At 41.7% G+C, this 26063-nt stretch overlaps 1 protein-coding gene across 2 annotated transcripts in view; it reads right to left on the bottom strand.

The window, feature by feature from the left end:
- The window catches only part of B4GALT6 (beta-1,4-galactosyltransferase 6), a 61311-nt gene that overhangs the window by 7179 nt on the left and 28069 nt on the right, over positions 1-26063 (bottom strand). The window contains exons 4-6 of one of the 2 annotated variants that reach the window (XM_059040275.2): positions 13715-13839; positions 6770-6886; positions 508-695 (exon numbers count right to left, since the gene is read on the bottom strand). In XM_059040275.2, the coding sequence (XP_058896258.1) occupies positions 508-695; positions 6770-6886; positions 13715-13839 (430 nt within the window). The remainder of the gene's footprint in view (positions 1-507; positions 696-6769; positions 6887-13714; positions 13840-26063) is intronic. The other variant, XM_067014910.1, reaches the window with a different exon arrangement.

Here is a 26063-nt window from a genome sequence, read left to right as displayed (position 1 = left end):
CAAGAATCCATAGTTTAGGAAGAAGAAAATATACTGCACAAGAGCGGGCCTTCACTGCACGGGAACAACCCTGGGGGAGGGGAAGAGAGGGGAGCCAACCTGTGCTGTGTTCTACCTGGGGCAGCCCAGCGCCTGGGATCTGGTAGAACCTGTGGATGGGCTCTAGTCCTTCCTGAACAAGGAAACCAATGTTCAGAGATTCAAGTCCTGAGATGCAAATCCAAGCCCTCTAACTGCTAAGCGTGAAAATCAGAAGTTAGGTCCACATTTCCTTGACCGTAGAAACCAGGCTCTATTTCCCACCACCCCACGCTGAAACCTGTGTGTGAGGAAGCGATTGGATGGACCACAAGCGACCCTACATCCTGGCTCCCTGCGAGGATGGGCTGGAGTTAAAGATACTCTCTAGGCTCTTGAGCCCTCTCAGATGCAGGCACATAACGCTGCTACCATTTCAATGATATGATTTTGCAGGGGTGTTGCAAAAGAAGAGTGTACGTTACTTACATATACATGTATTTATCCAGCTTGGCTGCAAAGTGACGTGGCATTTCTCCACATCCGTAATAATTTCGGTCATTTTCAGGTAGATGATCCACATCGTGGAAGACTACACAGTCCCAGACACTGTCTTTCATGGCCTCTTTGAAGCCCACATTGAAGAGCATTGCACGGTTAAAAGGCTGCGTGCCAGTCTTCACAAACAGAAAAACAGAAATGTACTCAGGCTTTGCCGTGACTTTTTTCTATACCTTTATAACTTGTTGAATCATGGTCAAATACTAATGATAAATACATACAAACCAAATTGATAAAATAATAAACATGTTTCAGGATTTTCAAATATACTATTTAATATACTAAATAATATAATATAATATACATTATAATATATAATATAATAATATAATATATACTAATATACTAAATAATACTATTTAAATTATTACATAATTTTATACTTTGGTAACACATAAAAAAACACTGTTATTATCAGGGCCACTGGTAGATCATCAAATTTATATAATGATATAATTCATGTTTCTGTTTTTCTTCAAATGTATCAGGATATAGATTATTTATGACCAGGAAAAAAAATAAAGCCATTGAAAATAATATAGGTTGTATTTTTTAGCAAAGCTTTCCATATGGTGTCCAGAGTAAAAGAAGCAGGAAACAAAGTGACTCAAGAAGCAGTAACCCTTCTCTTACATAACAAGGCCAGGGAGGGCTAACTTTGTATTACTAATGCTTATAATAGAGACAAAGGCATTTTCAGGGACAAAAACAATTGGGACTTATTACACAAAACCCAATTTCCTTTATCATAACCATTCTCCTTTATTACTAGGGAAAATAAAGTGTCCAGACAACAGTTTCTATTTTTATTATTCTTGTTTATGATAAAGACCAAGAGCATCTGAAGGGACAAAAAAAGTGGGAACTTATTACACAGAACCCATCTTCCTATATAATGACCACTTCCCTTTACTTATGAGGAAAATTATATTAAGGTGCATTGGAAATAAAAGGTTTCATGCTACAGCTAAAGAAAATTAAAGAGCAATTTACCTATGCCTTGGCAATATTTCTCAAAATCATTTCCAAAACATAAAACAAAAAAGGATTACGACAGAAGTGAATGAGATGCACAATGCAGTCATCACCAGAGTGCTCCCTCAAAAGTGAAAAATAACTAATTTTTAGTCCTGGGTTCTGCACTAACTTGAGATAATAGAAATCACTTTATTTTTTACACCTTTTCCTCACCAATGAAATGGAGAGAATAAAAAGGAAAGGCAGTTAAATTATAATATTATTACTGGTACATCATCAGTTTGAACAAATGACTTTAAGATTTAAAAAACTGTTTTCATTAAATGTGGACAAAATACTTAACAGCTTATAATAAAAATAAGAAGTTTTATGTCTAACCCACCTTCGTCTTCCAAAAGCAATACATTTACACACCTCTAGTGGTTTATTCTGGTACTTATCTCCTCATTTCAAGGTAATGAGAGTTTTGATATCCCCTTGCCTCATTAACTTTTTAGACACTGTTGATTTCTTACCATGGTCATTGAGGATTTATACCCCCCCATTCACTGGCCCTCCATCCATTCTCCAACAGAGTTATGTCATAATCTTTTGTTAAGTCAACGGTATTTGCATTATTATGACTGTATATATACGATTGTTGAGTAAATTATGATTCTGTTTTCTTTCTCAAACTGAGATTCATAACTGTCTTCTGTTTTCTTACTTTTCTATATTACTATTATTACTATGTACAAAAGCCCCAGCAGGCATGCCCTGTATTTTTTAATAACTGATGCAATCATTGAAACACATCAAACCATTTATCTCTTCCTCCTCCACCTGCCCCCCAAGCCCAACTCCAGCTGCCACTGCCCTCGCCTCTTGCTCCAGTCTTGACTGGTCGGTCGGACCATGTGCAACTATCATCCTGGGCCTCCTCTTTCATTCCCTACATCATCTGTGTCCTTTACTTGGCTCTCTCAGTTTGCTGAGGAACACCCTTCAGCAGCTTCCTATCTCAGGATCCACGGGAGAAAAAATATATATATGTATCTATATATCTATATATAGATACACACATAGATATTATACATATATATGTATTTTTTTAGCCAATGAATGACTGAAAATACCATCGATCTACGCAAGAATTACTTTCCCCTAGAATTTTAAAGGCATGTGGCTCCACAATCTTCTAGGTATCAGCACTGCTGAGAAGGTTCATATGATTCTGATACATAATCACTGGTAATGTTTCCTACAGAAACTTTTTGATACCTTCCCTATTTAATTTGCATTCTGAAGTTTCAAAATTATATGCTTTAAAGCTCTATATTTTATTCATGTGTACATGCGGACCCCTTTAATCTGAAGACTCATGTCTTTGCTTCTGGGAAATATTCTTATATTATCTTTGGTCATTTTACTCCACCCCAACCCCGTTTTTTTCCTGCTATATTTTTTCAGAACTCTGATTAGTAAGTGTATTTGTTATCTACTGATGTGTAACAAATCACAGCAAAACTAGTGGCTAATAAAACCATAGTCATTTATTATGCTCAAAGCACCTGTGATAGGAAATTCTGACAGCACGGCAAAGATCCCTGATCACTGCTCCATGATGTCCGGCCATCAGCTGGCAGATCCACTTCCAAGAGGACTCAGTCACACAGCCAGCAAGATGACGCTGGCAAGTCAGTTCTTCTCCACGGGGTTGCTTGAGCGCCCTCATGACATGGCAGCTGGCTTCCCCAAGAGCACGTGATCCAACAGACCAAAGCAGAAGCGGCAATGTCTTTTATGACCTAGCTTCAAAAATCACACACTGTCACTCTACAGTGTGGCTGTCCACACAAGTCAGCCCTTATTCATTGTGGCAGGAGACCATACAAGGAGGCAAGGATCCTTGGGGACCACCTTGGAGGTGGTTACCCCTGTGAGGCATTGATACTTGTTAATTTCTCCTGCGTTGGTTCTAGTTTAAGAGTTATCTTCTTAAGTTTATCTTCCAGCCATTCTATTGAAAGTTTTGCTTTACTTATCACATTTTCTTTTATGATAACTTTCTTATTCTGATTGTTCTTTATGGTGTTTTCATTTCACAGATGCATTATCTTTCCTTCACTCTCTGTGGACAGTGATTATGAGTTTTTATTACTGTTCATTTCATTTTTTTAAAAAATGTTCTCTGTTCCCTCCACTGTCTATATTTTCTATAATCCCTTTTGTTGGATTGGTTTTGTCTCCTTTGGTGAGAATCCTTCGCCACCCATTCACAGTTGAGAACAAGGCACTAAAAAGCTGAGGGGAACCTCCACATACGTATGTGAGGTTGTGGCACAGCACTCTTGGCTCCACACACACCACACACGCGCACGAGCAAATCCCTAAGCCAAACTGAAACAGAAGCCCCAACCCTCCTCGCCAGCGCTCTGTGTGCCATAGCTCAGAAAACGGCAACACCCTCCTTCAAGACAAAAACCCTGCGTCCTAGTTGACCATTCTCTGTTGCTCACAATGTACGTCCACTTCAACAGCAAATAATCTGACTTCTAAAGCCAATGTAGCCCAAACCCAGCCACTGCTCACCTCCTCCCTCCAACACCACCGCAGCCACTGCTGCCTGGCCCACGGCAGAAGCTTCCAGTCAGTCTATTCTCCGCACAGTCATCTTCTGCAAAGACCATTAGATCACGCCACTCCTCTACTCAAAAGCCTCCAGCACCTTCTCACCTCACGCAGGACAACCCAAGTTCTCCCCCAGGTTCTTCATTACCTGCGTCTCTCCAGCCTATGATTTCCTCCCTCACGTCTTTCTTCGCTTGTCGCTCCAGCAACACTGACCACTTTGCACAAACACACCATGCGCTCTCCTGCCCTTCCTGGAACACACATCCCCAAACGTCAGCATGGGCTGCTCCTTTGCTCAGGGCCGCTCCCACCGAGAGCCTTCCGTAAACGCTCTGAAGGAAAGAGCACATCTCCCTGCCCCTACCGCTCTCTCTGCCCCGACTCTTAGCTCCGGGCACCACCTGACATACCACACCACTATTTACTGCCCTCCTTCCCTCACGAGAAAAAGAGGCCTCACCTGGCTTGTCCCCTGCTGTCTCCCCTTTGTTGAGTGCATGAAAGCGGGCTTCACGGAGGTGATAAAGGGAGGAACTGGCCTCTTCCTCTGGAGATTTCCCAACATTAGACCAGGCATCGTCTCCCTGGGGCTAAGCTACTTCTCTAGTGAAGAGGCCGCTTACGCCCTGCCTCAGTTGAAGGGGTTGGGGGGATTCACGCCGAACGACTGGCTTCAAACAGCCAGACAAGGAGAAGGACAGAGGGCGCTTGGGGTCCGCAGGCAACCCGACTCAAGCCTCTGCTCTGCGGTGCCAGAGTTCGGCTGCATCAGCACCGGCAGGACCCACGCTGCTTTCTCCGAGGAGAAACTTTTCATTTTCTACAAGATACAACAGAGTAATCACCTGGCAGCACAAAGCCAACTGAAGAAACTAGGGATCTATCTGACTGTTCTGTAATCAAACTTTTAAACAATCCCTTGGTTTAGCCCAGTGCTTCAGTTCGTCTTTCAAGGGCTGAGATGTGCAGGGGGGCTTTGTCCAGCAGACCGACTCAATCCTTGTCACCAGCCCCCTGACAGCACGTGGGTCTGAGCCCCTGTGCTGGGCTAAGGCAGGGAGTGCCAGTGTTGCACCTGCCTCTTGACTCGCAGAGATGGGCTGAAATCGCTCCACTACTTCCATCTCTTTGTCTTTATAGTTTAATAACTCATTAAAAGTTTTTTTTCTTTCATTCATTTTAGGAGTCTGGAAAGGAAAAGAGGGAAAAATGTTGTACCCCCTTCTATATTTAACTGGAAGTTCTGAGCTGCTCGTCAAAGGCTTAGCCCTTCTGGCACCAGTCCAGCAGGAAAATGACTCTTCTATTTCATATGTGGTAAAGATGGTACTAGCTCAAAACCACAACACACTATCAAACATACAGGCCTGAATTAATATTCATCAAGGCTAAGATTCAGACTTAAGACATTTATAAAATATGGACCTTAGCTGCTCTGCAGACCTCTTCATCACATACACAAAATAATTCAGTGGTGTGGACTCGCAGGAGAAAATGCCTTTAAAAACAGAGGCAGATATCTCATCCCCCAACACATGATGAAGACTGAAGTTTCAAAAAAGGAAACTAGCAGTTGGTAAAACAGATCTAGAAGTTTATAACTATGGCTATCATGAAAGTAGTTAAAATTTTTATTTACTATCAGGTTAAAAAAAGTTAATTTTCATAATATAGGTGACTGCATTAAAAAGCACATATGCCCTATATACATCATTATATGAACAGGAAACAGACCTTAAAAGGGTGATTTACACACAGAGAACTATAAGTTACATTAAATACCCAGTACTTCCAGAGAGAAAAATAGAGGCAAAAAAGCTAAGAGTGAGAAAATTTTAAAAAAAAACAAGTAGAATCAGCCACAAAGGACTTGGGAAAACATACTAACTGTTAACAATCGTAGGAAGAGAATTTGAGTATTTTCTAATATTTCAAAAACAAACAAAAAAAGTCCCAGAGGCATCTAATAAAAGCTAGGTCACTTTCTGCCTACTGATAAATAAAGAAATACATTTTTAGTCAGATTTAGTAAAAAAAAAGGACCGATCAGGATTAGGTCATCAATGTCAAAACCAAAAGTATCCAAATTACAATGTATTCTAAACATGAACAAAATGCACTTTAGAAATACTATACAGCAATCAGTGACAAAATTCAGCAAGGACCCTAGGGTTTGGGAAGTGGGGTTGGGGAGAGACCAAGGAAGAAATCCAAGATGACACCTTAAGTACAAAAGCAGGTGATGACAGAAGTAGAAAAACATAGAAGTACAGAAAATATATCCAAAGGGTTTTAATAAGTCTGAAAGAAACTGTACATATGGAATACTGATATTAAAGTACTTACAGAGAAAAAATTAGCTGATAATATGATATATATTTCACTTTAATAGGTAAGATTTTAAATGACAGGAACACATCAACTGATAAAAGGATTAACAAAATGTGGTATACACAATTAACAGGTTCAATCCAAAATGGAATTTTACCCAAATATAAAACCAAGGATTAACCTTAAGCTACACATTTTTAATCACACAGTATCTAAGAGTTTACTACGTTCTAGTATACCTAGTTACCATTTTGAAAATTATTCTCACCTGTTCAATGACATAAAAGGCAAATTCCAGCCGCTGTTTTTGGAGCATTGGAATCAGATGCAAGAAAAAAATTGGAAGATGTTCGTGGCGATTACGGAAAGGAATGAGAACTGCCACCTTTAAAACAAAAGAGTCACATATGTAAATAAATACAGCAGCAAGTCCTAGAGGTTAAAGATAAAAACTGACCCTTGAGGTTCTCTTACTCATGAATTTTCTCACCAGAGATCCAACAGTGGGCAAAAACAGACAAGGCCCTTGCCTTTGTGCCATTTAAGCTCTTGTGAACCTGGAGAGGTATAAATGGGCTCTGAAGGCCATTCTAGGGATTGTGGTCCTTATCCTATGAAAACCATGAAAGTCGTGGAAAGATTTTAAAAGAGTGATAAAATCAGCTTTGGTGATGGCAAACACTCTATGAAGAGCAGTGTAAAGCAGGTTGGAGAAAACCAAAAGTGGGCTCAGGGAGCTGGTCAGAGATTAATGCAAAGTCAAGACAAGAGGTAATGGTAGCTTGAACAGAGGCGGGGTGGAGGACAAGAAGAGAAGTACATGAATTTTTGAAACACTGCAGAGGTAAATGAACAGGATTTGTTCCTGGAATGGATATAAGGAGTGAGGGAGAGGGATGTGTCGAGACTGATTTCTAGGTTTTAAAGTAGATAATAAATAATAAGTTTATGGGTTTTAAATTGAATTTTAAAGAGATTCCACCTGAATATCTAGTATCTAACATGGCTCACCTGGTCTAGAGATATTTTTGAAAAATATAACAGATATATCATGGAATATAAATGAAGTTTGATAATTATATTAATATAATATTTTTCATCTAATCAAAATGCACAATTAAATTTTTGATACACTGCATGTTTATTTCAGTGGTAGGATAATATTCCGTTTAAAATTGATAATAAAATTATGTTAAAATGTTAAGCTCAACAAAAGAGATAAGGTAAACAAGCACAAGCATAAGAGAAATTCACCCCTTAAATAAACCAAAGAAATGTGTTTCTTATGTAATAAAAAAAAAAAACCAAACACATTTACGGGACTTAAAATGGTTTCTCAGTAGATCAATCCTTCTTCTAATAAGAAAAAAAATGATCGAGACTCTCAAAATCAAGACTAAAAATCACTGTTTACAAAGTGTGTTACTATAATATGGGAATAAATGAATAATGATCAATCATCACTTACTCAAGTCCTCTTTCCTGGATCCAAACTTCATCATACAAGTCAAGTGACCCTACAGTTCAGATTTTGCCCTTGAAAAAGCTAAAATGTTTTCTAACCATTGCTTTTCTTAGCAATGTCTGAGCTAAGCTAGCCTTTATTATAATTGTGAATTTTCTAAAAACTGAAATTAAAACAAGTAAGTTTTCTACAGATTATAAATTCCAAAATCAGAAGACCTAAATAGGCATAAAGAAGACATACAGATGGCCAACAGGCACATAAAAAGATGCTCAACATCGCTAATTATTAGAGAAATGCACATCAAAACTATAATGAGGTTATCACCTCACACCAGTCAGAAGAGCCATGATCAAAAAGCTTACAAATAACAAATGCTTGAGAGGGTGTGGAGAAAAGGGACCCCTCCTACACTGTTGATGGGAATGGAAATTGGTGCAGCCACTATGGAAAACAGTATGGAGGTTCCTTAAAACACTAAAAATAGAGCTACCACATGATCCTGCAATCCTGGGCATATATCTGGAAAAGATGAAAACTCTAATTCAAAAAGATACATGCATCCCAATGTTCATAGCAGCACTATTTACAATAACCAAGAAACGGAAGCAACCTAAGTGTTCATCAACAGATGAATGGATAAAGAAGATGTGGCATATATACACAATTGAATATTAGCCATAGAAAAGAATGAAATATTTGCCATTTGCAGCAACATGGATGGACCTAGAGATTATCATACTACGTGAAGTAAATCAGACAGACAAAAACAGATATTATATTGTATTACTTATATGTAGAATCTAAAAAAATGATACAAATTGAATCTATATACAAAATAGAAACAGGTTCACAGATGTAGAAAAGAAACTTATGGTTACCAAAGGGAAAATGGGAGGAGAGGGATAAATTAGGAGTATGGGATTAACAGATTCACACTACTATATATAAAATAGACAAGCAACAAGGATTTATTGTATAGCGCAGGGAACTATATTCAGTATCTTTTAATAACCTATAATGCAAAAGAATCTGAAAAGGAATATATATATATATATATATATATATTCACTTTGCTGTACAACTGAATGAGTCACTTTGCTGTATACCTGAAACTAACATAATGTTGTAAATCAACTATAGTTCAATTAAAAAATGCCAAAAAAATAATAAATTCCAAAATCATTAGATTTTCAAAGAACATAAGAATTAAAATATGTCTAATAACAACGTCTATGTGTCATTCTATATTTTGGATTTTTAAATACAGCCTAATAAACTGGTTAAACAGAAAATTATGTAACAACATTAAACACGGGACTTATTAAAATTTCAACTATACCAAATAAATTTTACTAATGAATGAATAAATGCATATAATTGACAATGCATAGGTTTAGGATCTGATCCTACTTGTAAAATCAGGACATGACATTAGATGTAGTCAATAGAAAATAGTAACATTTACCTGTGTATTTTACATTACCAGGATCATACGAGAGAAAATTTTAAATTATTAAAATAGTTTTATTTTAAAAGAGAACAATACATGGTTTCATAAAATTGAGGATGTCTAAACTAAAAACTCCACCACTAATTTTCCCTTAATGATGATGAGATAGTGGAAAAGAGAAAGAGACAATGGCTGTTATGAAGCTGATATTTTCATGTCTACATTGATTCACATTTGGTTAAGTGGTAGGAACCAAAGAGGCTCTGGTGCCTCTGCCAGCCCCACTCTGGGTCCCATTCTTCTTTGGTTTGCTCCATAAGGTGCCTCTTGGCTTATGAGCCTGAGGACCATGAGGCTACAGAACAATAAGGAACCCACACCTAAGAGTCCCTCCTGTACCCCACACAATGGCCACGGTTGGTGCTGAGCGCTCCCTTCTGACTGAGGAGACTTGCTGACAGGCCTCAGTATCCATTGTTGGCATCTCCACAGAATTCCCAAATCTATACAACTCCCAAAGCTGTTCAGGAACCCCTAAGTTTACTCTTAGGATAGGAAACTGCTATGAAAGTGAACGGAGAAAAAGGAGTTAGATGGCAAGTACAAATCCCTACCACTGACCTTATCTGAAGTATATAAGTGTGATAGCTTCTAGCAAAATTAGGGTCGAGCTTGCCCTTCTTGGTTTTGAATTGGGCCACAAGTTGGCTGCCTATGATGTAAATGGGCTATAAAAGCAGTTAAGACGCATTATAGATATTTAAGGAAAGAAGCTATTGAAAAGCTGCAGAGTCCATATTAAAGACAGTCCATATTAATTAAATACAATGAGGCTGAGTAATCAGTTGAACATATAATAATAAACAAAGGTTGTCATGACCCCTAATACAGTAATTTCTTCAGTAAAACATTTAAAATATTGAGTTGATTTTTCCTTAATATTATACGGAAACTGAGAGTATTATAAGAGAAAGAAAATGACCAGTGTCATGGCAAGTTCAAAGAAGCTAAACTGTCATTTTTACAACAAATGCATGTCCACATATTAATGAGACAGTTATCAAAGGTTTTGAATATGCCTAAAGTAGAGTTTTTATTAAAACAAAGCTAAATAGCATCTAAAAATTCATTTGGCACGTCCCTTCCTTTGGCTGTGGAATGTCACTGTCAACAGTTTATCATTTATTGTCTAGGAAGAGAAGATCTTGGTATTCTGTGGTAATTTATCTCAACGTTTAATATAGCCTTTGTTTCAGGACGTTCTTTCTTCCGTGTGCCCCAATTTGCTGTTGGAGCCACTCTCCTGTTGAAGCATCTCCACTGGAGATAGAACTAAACATCTGGTCATTACCTTCGGAAAAACAAGAGTCATCTTCATGAATCTCTCCTCACCACCTCTTGTTCAAGCAAAATTATCCACACGCACTTTGCTCCCACTTTAAAACCACTAATCTTACTGACTTTATGCACCTATTTTTCATCCTTGCTCATTTTCTCCTACACTAACCATGAAGAGATTAGCAAGAAAAATGTTGACTACATAAATTTTCCCCACCAAGATTTTGTCCTAGTTTCAAACTTCAAGCACATTACCACTACGATGTCCCTAAATGACATGGCTTCAGACTTGCCTACCTTTAAGGGTGCACGAGCCGTCTGCCACTGACTAAAACAGAACAGAGCAGAAGCTGCCAAGCCTTCATTCTCCTGCCATTTTTCAGGTCCCTCCTCCTCCTCCTCACTTCCAGTGCGGACAGGAGCTTTTTAAACAGGAGGCACGCGATAAAAATTGCAGGTTCGCGTCCCTTTCCACCAACAGAATCAGACTGTCTGAGGACTGAGTTCAAGAATCTTTTTTTTTTTTTACCAAACACCCAGGTAGCTCTGAAACACATGGCGAGGACTCATCTTTGAGGAACCTTGGACTAGAAACAGAATTCCAGGCCTCCGAGCAGATAACCCCATCAAGCAGTTGCCTGATTCTTTAAAGCCCTAGGTTTTAGACCAAAGTGGTTCAGGCCTCCACCTGAACGCTGAATGGAACATAGGCAACATCACAGGTAAACACTTCACTTTAATGACCTGAAAAGCATCACATTCCTCCTCTTCCAACCTCCCTTTTAGAAATAATCTTGCCTCTACAAGGCATCCGACCTGTGCTCAATCTTCCACTGTGACCTGCGATGTTCAAAATACCTAGGAATTGGTGAAATCACTGATTTTAGAAGATTAATTCCACTTAATTGGTCTTTGATGAACTTAGTTGGTATTTTTTTAAAAGAAAAAGATCCTCAAATATTAAGAATCAAGTTGATAGCAGATGTTTCACATAAATCTAGTTACTTCTTGTTTCCTTCTCTCTCAACTCAGTTCCAAGATTAGAATGGAGCATTATTAGAATGTAAACAGGTGGCAGGGGTGAGGATTATTTGATTAAGTATAGCAGGTATAGGTCACCTCTGAACGATCTCCAAATTCCCTCTCTTACCTTGAGCTGCATAGCTCAGAACTAGAGACTATATTCTGAGAAGAGTTTGTGCATAACTGAAATAAGAGCAACAGTACCATATAGTTCCTAAATAAAATAAGCCAATTTTTGGATCCCTGAATTAGCTGGCTCCTGAAACTTCACTTTCAATACTGTTACCTACTGATTCACTGGAGTTTACAGTCTACTAAAATCTGTAAGTAGAAACTACTTATGTGTGATATACCTCTCCCCTAGAAAATGAGACGAAACAAACATAAAAATTTAAAATCCAACATCTGATATAGACCACTGGAGAAAGGACAAGAAGACTTAATTTTCCTAATCCCAACTTATCCTACTGCTATACCACACAGTGCACACGTAAGAGGTATACATCACGTGTATTAATATTCATCTGAGAACCAACCTCCATTCTACCCCACAGCCTTTGTGATTAATTGAGTATGCTTTTTCTTCTGTTAGCGTTCAACGTACATACTCATCACTCAAGTTAAGAAAAAGAATTTATTTTGCCCAGGACATTTTTAAAAGTAACATTATGTAAATTGGGCCATATTTTATATACAAATGTGAGGAAACTCAATCATGGAATAGGAAAAGATTCATTTATTATCCGAATCTGATCTGGGAAATAGTTTTAAACAACTTCAATATAGAATGTGTTGACAAAATCTGTACTGGAATCCATTTCAGCAGCTTTACAACTTGTTTGAGGGAAAAAAAACCTCAAACATTTATTTAATAATTTGTAACAAGACATGTATCTGTCTCATAAACTCAACTCAACAAAACTGGGTTTAGTGCTTCCCTTTTATACGAGAGGATAAGCTCTACGTTAGGGATGCAGACATAAATAATACACATCCACAACATCCCCAAACACAAAGAGTTCAAGGCCATTTAAGTCAGAGGGGCTTTTATCATAAGCTTAACAGCATACAATTCTCCTTCCCAGGAGTGACATTTTTGGTACCAAAAGACAAACATTTTAGCAAAATACTGATATTTAAAAGAGGAACTGAAAACTGTTTCCAGATTCAGGCTACAGCACAATCCTTCAGGACGTAATATCTGATTTAATCATATGCAGTTTTCACTTGAATTACATAAATGCTGTTTCCCATTCAAACATAACATTACATGAACACGTGCTTATTAACCAATTTCACAGTACTGAGAACAACTTTGATTTAAACCATGGTTTTCAATTTTTTTTAAGCAGCAGGGGCAGGCCCACTTCCTTATAGTTTTTCAAACAAAACATTAAAAGTAGGATTCTGATATATCAAAAAGATTCAAAGCCTGTGCTCTGCCTTCTGAAACAGAGGCAAAGAAGAGCCCGAAGTTCTTCTTTTTGTGTCCTGCAGTGACCGCCGAGCAGCATCTTTAGAATGCTGGGGCCAACTGGAAACCACTGTTTCCAGGCCTTGGTGGGGTTATGCCTGTAGGTGTCAGTAACCACTAGGGACAGCAGCAGGAAGCAAAGAAATCACAGCCTCTCTTCCAAACAGAAGAGGAAAAATCATCTGTTTTCCAAGCCAATCTCAAGCGAGGTACTTATCAACAGGATCTCCAAGAGACTGAACACAGGAGCATGCATCTGTATACGCACAGGTGCCGTTCATCTTCACAGGTAACACGATTAACTCACATTTGGACTCTGAATACTTACACATTAAACACAAACATTTTGATGTCTTAAATTTATCAAGACAAAGGGATATGACTATATATTCTGAATCAAACACACTTTTCCTCAAATGCATAGTAACAATCACACTACTTATGAAAAAATGGACCTCACCTTCCACCTGGGTTTACAGTCTTTAGGCCTCCAGTGACCTCCTGGCTCAATATCTAAATCCTTGGAGAAGAGATGATGAATTTCATCAAAACTGACTTCACTTACATTGACATTGAGGAATCCCCCTAAAAGGTCAAAAATGTGAAGAATTGTTTTAATACGAAGTCAGACAAACAACAATCAGTAGGGTGATGGCATAATGTAGTTGCTGGGACAGTACCATTTATTCCTGTTATCACCATATAAATGTTAACATCACCTTTCAGTTTTAGTTTGGATGATAAATTATATGGTCATCCTACTATCTTTGGTAAATCAGCCAAAGAAAATCAAAGCACTTAAACTTTTTGCTTTTGAGTAATATGGTGAATATTATAATATTCCTTGGGAAATGTTTGCATGTCATTACAATGTAGCTTATCATTCCAATTTATTCAAGTATTTAAAAACTATTTTTTAATTTCAACATAATCAACACAGAAGACAATGAACACACAGTACGTAAGAGTTTATTAAGCAGTTAAGTTTGACGGGGAGCTGAATCTTAGCTTCTATGTACTGGGGAAATTATCTAACTTCTCTGTGCCTCAGTTTACTTATCTGTAAAAAGAGATGGTAATACCTGCCTCCCGCTGTGGTTGTATCCATTAGATGAAACAATGCCAGGCACAAAGGTACACATTCAGTAAATTTAGCTACTATTACTGTCATCTACTTTACTGACATTTCTTCAGAGAGAGAATTCACAAACACAATTCAACAAATTTATTCTGAGCACCTACCACGCATCTCCTTGACATGCAAAACTGAAAAACTATAAACTTCTAAGATAAACTTCCTGGTCTACTAAGCAGTCACTCTCCAAATTAACAAATACATGATATTCCTAGAAATGTTTTTACTAACAGTTTTTCTAACGTATACCATGCAAACAGGAATGACTCTTCTAACTATAAACTTCTAAGATAAACTTACTGGTCTACTAAGCAGTCACTCTCCAAATTAACAAATACATGATATTCCTAGAAATGTTTTTACTAACAGTTTTTCTAACATATACCATGGAAACAGGAATGACTCTTGGATGGAAAACTACTTCCATTACCTCAATCAAAACCAACTAAGAATTAAGAGAACTAAGGACTAACAGAACTAAGTTCTTTCACCTCCTTGCCTTGTCTCATGAAATACAAAACAACAACTATTGAGGTTTCCCATTTCAAGTCTTCTGAGCTCAGTGGCCATGATTCCACACATACAGTCAGCCCTCCATATCCACAAGGTTGGTTGAAATCTGTGGATGCAGAGCCCACATATGGAGGGGCTGACTGAAAGGGACTTGAGCATCCTCAGATTTTGGTACCCTGGGGTCCTTGAACCAATCCCCCTTGGATACTGAGGGATGACTGTAAAACACTCAGTTCCTCTTCAAGGAAGCCTCCTTCCTTTCCTCTCTCCCTGCTATTCTATATATTCTATAAGGTTTCACAGCCACTCGTCTACCCATCCCCACTCTTCATCCTAAGTAGGAAGGAACGCCCATCAGGGGTTTCCACTAAGCACTTAGGCATACTAGACAGAAGTATTTCAAAATGTAAATGCCTAGGGCTTCCCTGGTGGCGCAGTGGTTGAGAGTCTGCCTGCTGATGCAGGGGACGCGGGTCCGTGCCCCGGTCGGGGAAGATCCCACATGCCACGGAGCGGCTGGGCCTGTGAGCCATGGCCGCTGAGCCTGCGCGTCCAGAGCCTGTGCTCCGCAACGGGAGAGACCACAACAGTCAGGGGCCTGCGTATCGCAAAAAAAAAAAAAAAAAAAAAAAAAAAAGTAAATGCCTAGGTTTCACAGAGTAAGCTAGGAAAAAATATGCGATCTTCTAATGTCTGCCTGTTCTCCTGACAACATTTGCTGTCTTTTATAACCAAATACCCATCCTTTAGTGTGACCAGATACGCAAAGTAGCTAATCTTAGAAAGGTCAGATTTACCTAAAGGGTAACCTAGGAACTTACACAGAAAGGACAGATCAAATGTACGATCCATCGGTCAATGTGAGCACAGACTACCATGACTCAGCTGACAAAACAGACTCTAGCACTGTGATAAGACAAAATTCACACAAATAAATCTGATGCATTTAATGGTATGCATAATTCCTAAAATGATAGTAATTAGGCTAAATAATAAGCCGTTCATATAAGGAACTGAAGTTGGTATTCCTTATGCACTTTCAAACCAATTTTTTTGCCTTTTTCCAGCTTTATAGCTTCAACAGCTGTAACCAACATTATTGTCAGCAGTTTTCTCCAGTATCATTTGCAGTTTAATTTTCATCTTGAACACACATGTGCCAGCAAATTAAGAGGCAGGCCTTATATCTTTCTCCTCAGTAGACAGAGCCTCTGGCCATCACTTACAATCCCTAATGCCCAAAGCACCTGAAGTTCACCTCCCTCTCCATCGGCCCCCCCATTCACATTCCTCAGAGACCCTTAGCAGCTTTTCTATGTGCTTATTGCTCTTTGATCTGAAATCTTAATATCTTACTGGCTGAAGGCAAAAGATGACCCAGTGGCATGAAGCTGTCATGCCAGGAGTAATAGCAACATCACTATTGGGGGTGGGTATGAAAGGATGGGGGACAGGCTCCAGGACAGGCAGCGCCACCACTGGAAACAGCAAGTGTGTGATCAGAAAGAGAGAGAAAGAAAAATAAACACTAATTAGTGGACGTGGTGGTGGGGGGTGAGAAAAACAACTTTTGTTTCTCTGAAAAAAAACAACCGCTTATTTCTGAGTTGCTGCCTGTGCATTTCACAGTGTGATACCCCTGCTCACACCCAGGGTCTGGATATTTAGATAAGAACTTGAGTTTAGGGACTTCCCCGGTGGCGCAGTGGTTGGGAGTCTGCCTGCCAATACAGGGGACGCAGGTTCGAGCCCTGGTCCGAGAAGATCCCACATGCCGTGGAGCAACTAAGCCCACGTGCCACAACTACTGAGCCTGCACTCTGGAGCCCACGAGCCACAACTACTGAGCCTGCACTCTGGAGCCCGCGAGCCACAGCTACTGAGCCCGCGCACAGCAACAAAGACCCAAAGCAGCCAAAAATAAATAAATACATAAATTTATTTTTTAAAAAAAGAAAGAACTTGAGTTTAGGATTCCCACCATTTAAGTGCCTGCTCTGCTTCTCCCGGGAAACCTTTTAAAATAAACACTCAGAGTTAAGCCCGCAAAAAGTTAGTGACCTCCATCCCAGCAACCTTGTAAGTCCTAGGTGCTTGCTTCCCTGCTCTCCATCTCCTGCTGGCTGGTGACCTGGGATGGAGGACGGCACTCCCCCGCTCACTGTGCCCTGGCCCCCTCTGGGATCCATGAGTAAACCCTGAGACTCTACTTCCTTTGTGTGGGTGGACTGAAACTGCACCTTGCATCAGAATGACCCCCTGGGCTCCACTTTCCCAAAGTGGCAGCTCGGATGCCCGGGGAGCTACCTGCCAACCAGTAAGGGTGGCTAGTGCCCCCTCACATGGCAGGTCATAATCCTCATGTTCTTATTCAGTGCACCAGCTCCAGATGCTCAATACAGCTGAAGAGAAGGATGGGATCGTGGGCGCAGTCTGTACGCCCATCCGATGCCTTGGAGCCGCGGGTGGCTCTCTTCCCCCTCCAGACCGCTGAGTCTCCCTGGGAGGATCCACTGCTGGCTGGCAGTCAGTGCCGCTGCGCTGCACTGTTGTGTGTTGTGCCACCAGGCTGTGCTGAGAATTCCCAGCCTAAAGTGTTGGTGCTGTAAAAGGTCAGACTCCACTGCAGAGACGAGCCAGCAGGCCCCAGTCTGAAGCAGCTCTGTCTCCCATTATTCTCCAAAGGAGACCCCACTCGGTGTCACGCGTGGAGGTGATTGGCGACCATCACATATGCAAGTCTGGGCACTGGGCCAAGGCGAGCTAACCTGGACGGTCAGGCTCTGCCTCTTTCCCCCACGCAGGGACAGGGCTGGGGGGCAGGCTTTGACGTACTAGGAGCCAAGGAGAGCTCCCCAGGGCCCTGGAGCCGGAGGGGCAGGCCGGCTGCTGGGCCCACTGTGTCGGGTCAGGACTGGGTGCTGAACCTGGCTAGCCGGCCTAACCCCTGAGGAGACAGCGCTAGCAGGGCCATTGTGGCACCCGGGAGGCAAAACGCTGCAAGGCAAGCACACCACATGCTGCTAAAAGTGGGGCCCCAAGCACTTGGTACCGGCTCCTCCCACATCTCCAGAGGAGGTTAAAAAACTACTAGAAGGGCTTCCCTGGTGGCACAGTGGTTGAGAGTCCGCCTGCCGATGCAGGGGACACGGGTTCGTGCCCCGGTCCGGGAAGATCCCACATGCCGCGAGCGGCTGGGCCCGCGAGCCATGGCTGCTGAGCCTGCGCGTCCGGAGCCTGTGCTCCGCAACGGAAGAGGCCACAACAGTGAGAGGCCCGTGTACAACAACAACAAGAAACTACTAGAAGCCTGTGAGACCCCCATGGCTTGGGCATTATGGAGCACAGTGGCATATCTACATGCCAAGTTGTGAAGGCTACGTTCTTGGGGCCTGGAGCTTGCCCAAATACATCTGCTAATGTTGCATTGGTGGAGGTGGAGGTGGACCCTGACCCTCAGCAGTTGACTGGGACCCCCTAGAATGGGAGGTGGCAGCATAGGAGTTATGAAAGAGGCGACCTCTGTCCCAGGCATTCCCTGTTACAATCCATCATACCTAAACATCCAACGATGTCCAGTGTGAATGAGGAACAGAGACACCTAACTATACCATTATAGAAATGCAAGATTTTTTAGAAAAATTCGTTCAAAAGAAGAGGGAGAAGGGCACTGATTGGCTCTTAGGGGTCTTTGGAACTGGTTCCGAGCTTTGTTTACAGAGAAAGAGACCCCTCCAAGCCTCTGAGCCCACAGAGACAGAAGGAAGAAGCTCGGCCTCCCTCACAAGATGAGCAACAAGCTCTCCATACAGGCAGCTCCAGAGATCAGGGTCCCTGATGACTTAATCTCAGGACAGCTGAATGCAAATTAGAAGTCCTTGTTCAGGTGCTGCAGGCTCTTCAGGAGACTGTGGTCCCATCCCAAAGGATGATGCTGTCACCTCTCAGAATGTTCCCACCCCAGCAGCAGAACCCAGGATCCCACACCCTGATCTGTGAGAGTGACAGCCACCAAGGCCCCTGTCCTAGGGACCCTGCAGTTCCCTGAGCTTGTCCCTCCTCTTGGGGACAATCACCTGTTCACTTCTCTAATTACCCACTGGGATGCCCTCATTGACACTGGAGTCCAAATTACGTTGCTTCCCTGAACCCCTCCAAACATAAATGAAGGGCACCCTGTAAATTACAAGGCATAGCAAGTAGGATAGCAGAAGTCACTACTGGAACAACCTTTTTTAAAAATATTTTAGTGGTGGCCCCTTAACCCTACCTTTTCCTGACATAGGTATGGATGCCCTGACCACATACATGGAGGAACAGGACCCACACCTGGTCCCAAGGAGTATAATCCCCACCATCTTGGGCCTTGCGGCTCTGCCACCCGGCGGGGAACCCTGACTCCTCTGGCTTCCCTGATCCCACAGCCTGTGCCCACCGTGGGTCCCAGGTCCCGGTGTCATCACACTCGTGGTTCTCCATGCGTTTCTCCTTCCCTCCACCTCCCCGCACCCCGGAGTCCTGTCTGCTCACTCCGGGGCACTTCAGTCTCCCTGAGAATACTCACATCACTGAACAGACACCCCCCAATTCAGCTCTCTGCCCCCTCATGTCAAAGCCTGCCATATTCACCCCCATTATACCGGGAGTAGGTCTGCTACTACCCTCAACAGAACTGAGGCGCCTCAAGGTGACCCTGCACTGGGCATAAAACAACCCGTCATTACAGCAAACCCCAACCTGGGAGCCAAGCCGGCGGAGCACTCTGGGCGGTTAGACCAAAGGCCAGCCTTAGCGCAGCAGCAGCAATGTGATTCTTTAGCACAGACAGCTTGGGTAACCGTTTAGCTCTAGGTTACTCACTGGCCCAGGAAGGAGGTGCATGCACTGTAAGGGGCACCACCTGCTGTGTGTATATTAATAATTCTGGACAAACTCAGACAAATTTACAAAAGATGGCCCGAGATGTGGTACTAGTATTCCACAATCTCACCTAAGTTTTAAATCAAATACCTATCTTAATCTTATCCAAGGGCTTTGATTTATCTTCTTGGCTAGACCCCAACTAATGGCGGGGGGAGTGGTTACAGACAGGATTTCAAATTGTCATTTGTCTAGTGATGTTGCCGATGGCAATTTTGCTTTGCTCAAATGTTTCATGTGCTGGGTGATCAAAACCCTGCCAGGGGCTTTTACTATCTCCACCGTCCAGAGAGTGCCTATGATTTTCCCTAAAGATTAACGGTGAGGCATCACGGGATCAATTGTGATGAGAAAAACAACCCTGCTCACACCCAGTGTCTGGACGTTTAGATAAGGGCTTGAGCTGAGGATTCCCGTCATAAGTTCCCACTTTGCTTTTCCAGAGGCACCTTTTAAAACAACCACTTAGAATGAAGGCCAAGAAAACTTTGTGACCTCTGCCCCAACCACCTTATAAGAAACACGTGCTTGGTACCCTGCTCTCATCTTCTGGGACGGCAGACTGCCCTTCCCACCAGCTCTTTGCACCCTCCTCCCCAGCTCCCAGGATCCGTAAGTAAGAAAGCTTATGACTCTACTTCCTTGGTGTGGGTGTACTGAAACTGCACCTTCCATCAAAACAACCCTGTGGGTTCCACTTCCCCAAAGCGGGAGCTCAGATGTTGAGGTAGTGACCTGCCAACCACGTGGGGGGGGGGGGGCCTCGTGCCCCTTTATTCAAACAGGTCATAATCTGCATATTCTTAATTTAATATACCAGCTCCAGCTAGTCAACACATGGTATTAGAAAGAATACTTATTTCCTGTGCATAGAAAGTGAAGGTAAAGGGGCCTATTATAGAGAGTGGCCAGGAAGAGGCACAGAAAAGATGAACTAGTGGTGACACGGTTTCCAAACTACCCTCAGTGGAAAGAACCTCTCGAGGTGAGCCTGTGGCCAGGACCTCAAGTCCTTCCTCCCTACTACAGACCCACTAAGGCTACTCTCATCTCCTTTAGCTACCAGATGTCCCCTCCAGATTTCACTCAAGAAAGTGTTTCACCTTCCCACACTGTTGGTGGGAATGTAAACAACCATTATGGAGGACAGTATGGAGGTTCCTTAAAAAACTAAACATAGAGCTATCATATGATCCAGCAATCCCACTCCCGGGCATGTATCCAGAGAAAAACATAATTTGAAAAGATACTTATGCACCCCAGTGTTTACTGCAGTACTATTTACAACAGCCAAGACATGGAAACGATCTGATTGCCCATCGACAGAGGAATGGATAAAGAAGATCTGGTATATATACACAATGGAATACTACTCAGCCATAAAAAAGAATGAAATAATTCCATTTGCAGCAACATGGATGGACCTAGAGATTATCATACTAAGTAAAGTAAGTCAGACAGAGAAAGACAACTATCATATGATATCACTTATATGTGAAATCTTAAAAAAAAAAAAGATACAAATGAACTTATTTACAAAACAGAAACAGATTCACAGACTTAGAAAACAAACTTATGGTTACCAAAGGGGAAAGGTGGGGGAAGGATAAATGAGAAGTTTGGGATTAATATTTACACACTACTATATATAAAACAGAAAATCAACAAGGACCCACTGTATAGCACAGGGAACTCTGCTCAATATTCTGTAATAACATACATGGGAAAAGAATCTGAAAAATAATGGATATATGTATATTTATAACTGAATCACTTTGCTGTACACGTGAAACTAACACAACATTGTAAATCAACTCTACTCCAATAAAAAATAAAAATTAAAGAAAGAAAACAAAAAAACAGGAAGCATTCCAGCGCTCTAAAGCCAGGAGAGGAGGCATCCTGCTTTACTTGCAAAGAAGTAAGCAATCAGCCTGGCCAGCCCCCTTTACTTCACCTGCTGAGATTTCAAGGGCAACTGAAGAGGAAGGACCCAGTGAGCTCCAGGGACAGATCCCCGCCCCCCTCCACTCTGTGCTGCACCTGAGGTTTTCCAGTGGGGACACACACTCTCTCTCCCCAGTTAGAAATTAAAAGGTCAAAAAACATATCTGTTGGCTGAAATCTATTTACCCAGCAGTGCAATCATTCAGCACACAAATATAAACAATGTAAATAGTGATTTTTCACTCTTTGGAAGGTGGGACCAGGGTTAGAAAGGAAAGAGCAGGAAAATTGAACGCCTAAGAGAGGAGAGGCTGCCACTTACCGAGAAGGGAAGTGGAAGGAAACAGTCAGTGGTGAGCTACCTCTCAGGCTTCGCAACAAAGCCTAGGTGCCAACCCCTTCTGTGTTGTGTGGGAGGGAATAACGTGGTTGTACCACTGGTTACACGGCACATTCACTCTAATGCCAATTCAGCACGTACTGGCAAGACGTGCAAGGACGCCTCCTGCTTTGGAAAGTGGGACCTGAGTGGCCTGGGATCCGTCTGGAACAGCACAGGCCCAAACCAAAGGTTCATGGTTGTGCAGATTACAACGTATCACATGACATAGTTTAGGATATTATTTTTTCTATTAAAGTATAATTCTTAAAATAGCAAATATTCAATACATACGAATTACACCTGCATTTAAAGTTTACATGAAATGTAAGAAAAAAATGTAAGGCATATCATCCCTAGCCAAAGAGCTGTTTTCTCCATAAATCAACAAGTTTCAGTGACAACTTCACTCAGTTTGGGGCCTACCTGTATTTCTTGGTATCTCAAGTCTAATTCTGGATGCTCTGGCTCTTGTCAATATTTTACCCTCAGGGTTCCCAGTGTGCACCCGCCCAAAGACCTGATGACAGTTGTCAGAGAAACCCCTGAATTTCCTCTAGAAATAGCCCTTCAGGTGAATTCTTTTCCAGAGTCAGAAAACGATTTTTACGATAAGGTGGCACATCCCTTCCCCCACCCTCTGGGCGGCTGACCGAGGTCAGCTCAGAGGCTGACAGGTTCCATGAGTCATCTTGCCCCCAGTCACACACAGCCGCCTTTGAAGCCACCACTGGAAACTGCCCACGTTCAATGCTTTCCTTTGGCTTCTCGACCTCTCGAATTGTATAACGTCTACCTACACAAACAACTTCTTAATTATTCTTGAAGTGACCAAATCCTAGTATTCTAAACAGAGTGGTTTTTCAGTCACACATCTCCAGTATCAAGGGCAATGCCTGGACACAGGATGGGTGAATGAATAAATGGGGGGTGGATGGATGAACGAATGGACACATGAATAGATGAGTAGGGGCGGCAGAGCTGGCCATGTCGAATCCCGTCTCACCTCCCTCTGCTTCCCTCCTCCCTGCATTCCCAAACCTTGGCTCCATCAGGTGCTAAAATGGGCCTTTAAGACATTCGTACAAAAGATGTCCCACATGTAGATGACCCAGCCTCCTGGACAGTCCAAGTTCTCATCGCCTAGTCTTGGCCACAACACACAGTTCTAACACCCAGTTTCCTCCCTGGCTCACTGTTTTCTCCTGCTTTACTCCGAATGACTATCTGTAACCTCTAGCTAACAGTCTTTGCTATCTGCTCCCAGCTTTGCCTTGTAATCCCTCCAATGAACCTCTGGTCCACACCTGGAGGTCTCATACCCTTTATTACATTCTTCCAAATTGTTCTCTAGTCCCTGACTATTGAAAAAATGACAATCTCCTTTAATGTCATAACCCACCACCACTCTTACTATATTTCCTCAGTTCTGAGACACATGTCATTCATGTTTTAGCATTCTGACCTAGGGACACACCCTACAGTGTGTGCATTTAATGCACTGCTTCTTTCTTGTTTCCAAGAAGCCATTATGAAATTAATGATGTGGCTTGTCAAGAAAATAAAATATGGTATATCACATACCCCTCTGGCCTTTTCAAATGTGTTTTCTTGAACCATTCAGCTGCCAAGAAGTTTCCATATACTGTATCTCAATGTCTTTTCTAGAATACCACCTCCACTCCTCATCTTAAGTGAAACACTATTCTTCCTTTCAAACTGTGCTCAGTGCTTACTTTCTGAGGTCCACAATCTTGGAGGTGAGGCATATAAGAAGATACTCTGCAGACTTATACCTACACCTCACAAAAAATAATTACTTCCTTCTTTCATAAATTTACCTCCTTTGAAGTTTACGACTTTCAGCCGAACCACCTTCCAATATGCAGCCACATTCACCGAGAGGTGTCCTCCTCTCCCTGGACATCCTCCATGTAACACCCAGCTCCATATTCACACCCTGAGCACCACTGTCACCTAGAATAACTGGCAGTGCCAGAGTTGAAAGCCAGTCAGTTCTGGCTTCAGCTTCTCTCTGCTGTCTCCACATTTTTTCTTGTCTCTATGGCCTCCTAATAAAGCAGCTGATTAATTTTGGTGGAATGGCTAAGAATCATCGGGCCTGCCTGTTGAGAATGGAAGGCCCGGGCCCATTCTCAAAGCCCCTGTGTCGGTAGACATGCGTGGGTCATGTTTGTGGGCACCCAGCTTTACCTGAACACATTTCAGGGGCTTGAACTGCCCACCACTGAGTCCTGTCTCCCAGAGGAAGAAGCTACCTCTCCACTCTCCCAACCTCTCCAGCAAAGAGAAGCAGTCAAGTGACAAGATGCACCCAAAAGTGACTCTGAAACAGAAGTGAACATGAGGACGTGGGCACTCTGCAAAACTTTCAGTAAAAGTGCTGGCAGGGCTTCCCTGGTGGCGCAGTGGTTGAGGGTCCGCCTGCCGATGCAGGGGACATGGGTTCGTGCCCTGGTCCAGGAAGATCCCACATGCCACGGAGCGGCTGGGCCCGTGAGCCATGGCCGCTGAGCCTGTGCGTCTGGAGCCTGTGCTCCGCGACGGGAGAGGCCACAGCAGTGAGAGGCCCAAGTACCGCAAAAAAAAAAAACCCACCATAGCTTCATTCTCTATTACAGGACAGCAAGGAGATAACAATATTAGAATCAGCTGATAATTTTTTTTAAATACTCAGGCCCTGCATCCAATTAATAAAATCAGAAACTTAGGGGTTGGGTCCAAGAATTATGAAAGCTATGGTGCAGCCAGGATCAATTCTAGATCAGTGAGTCTGTGGCCCAAGGGTCACCAACATCAGCATGACCTGGGAACTTGTCAGAAATGAAAATTCTGAGACCCCACTCCACATCTACTGACTCTGAAACTCTGAAGGTGGGTCCAGCAATGTGTGTTTTATAAGGCTGTCCAGTGATTCCGATGTACCCTAAAGCGTGAGAACCATGGCCTTAGATGATAATAAAAGGTGAATCATACTTTTTATTACCGATATATCTATCAACAACATACTGAAAAAAATCCTACAAACATGACAGGCAAAGACTAACTTCCTCAATAAAGAAAAGTTACATAAAGACATAAAAAACACACCTTAGATACTGAGGACATTAAGATACGTGGATAAGTAAGCAGTTCAAAATAACATTTATTTGAATTTTAATTACATAAAATCAAGATACTAACTTATATGTACAAAGTATGCTTAAAATCAGAGACACAAACAATAAAAAAATTGAAAAATAACAGCCATGTGGCTTCTGAGTGATTATAGAGGTTTTTTTAAACGATAATGTATTATCTTCATAATTTTGAAAAAAATATGTTTAAAATACAGTATCTTGATCCCTACCTCATATTATACACAAAAATTCAAAACAAAATTGTAAAATTATTGGAAGGAAATAAAAGAGTATTCGTATGGCTTTCGGGTAATAAGGAAAGCTTTCTTAAGACCAAAACAAGCAAAAACCTTAAATAATATGATTGATACACTTAAAAACATAATTTTAAACATCTATAAAATAAAAGACTCCATAAACAAAATGAAAAGACAAGCCAATTGCAACACATATAGCAGACAATAGGTCACTGCTGGAATATATATAAGGAACTCCCACTGATCAATGCAAAAATCTAATTAACCAATAACAGTAACTGAGTCACAGGAGAGAAAACTCAAAACTACTCAAACACAGGAAAAGTCACTCAAACCCACCAGTAATGAAGAAAGTAAGAATTGAAACAAGATACCTTTTTTGATTTGTCATAATAGCAAAAAGTATTTTATCTGTAAGAATAGCAAAATTTTTAAAGTCCATCAATATCTCAGTGGTGCATTCATGCTTTGCCCCTGGGGATATAAACTGGTACCAGTGCTGTGGAGTGTAACCATGC

This window comes from Kogia breviceps, chromosome 15 (genome assembly GCF_026419965.1).
Source record: "Kogia breviceps isolate mKogBre1 chromosome 15, mKogBre1 haplotype 1, whole genome shotgun sequence".
NCBI lineage: Eukaryota > Metazoa > Chordata > Mammalia > Artiodactyla > Physeteridae > Kogia > Kogia breviceps.
The sequence above is the reverse complement of the archived record's forward strand: the minus strand, read 5'-3'. Positions and strand labels throughout refer to the sequence as shown.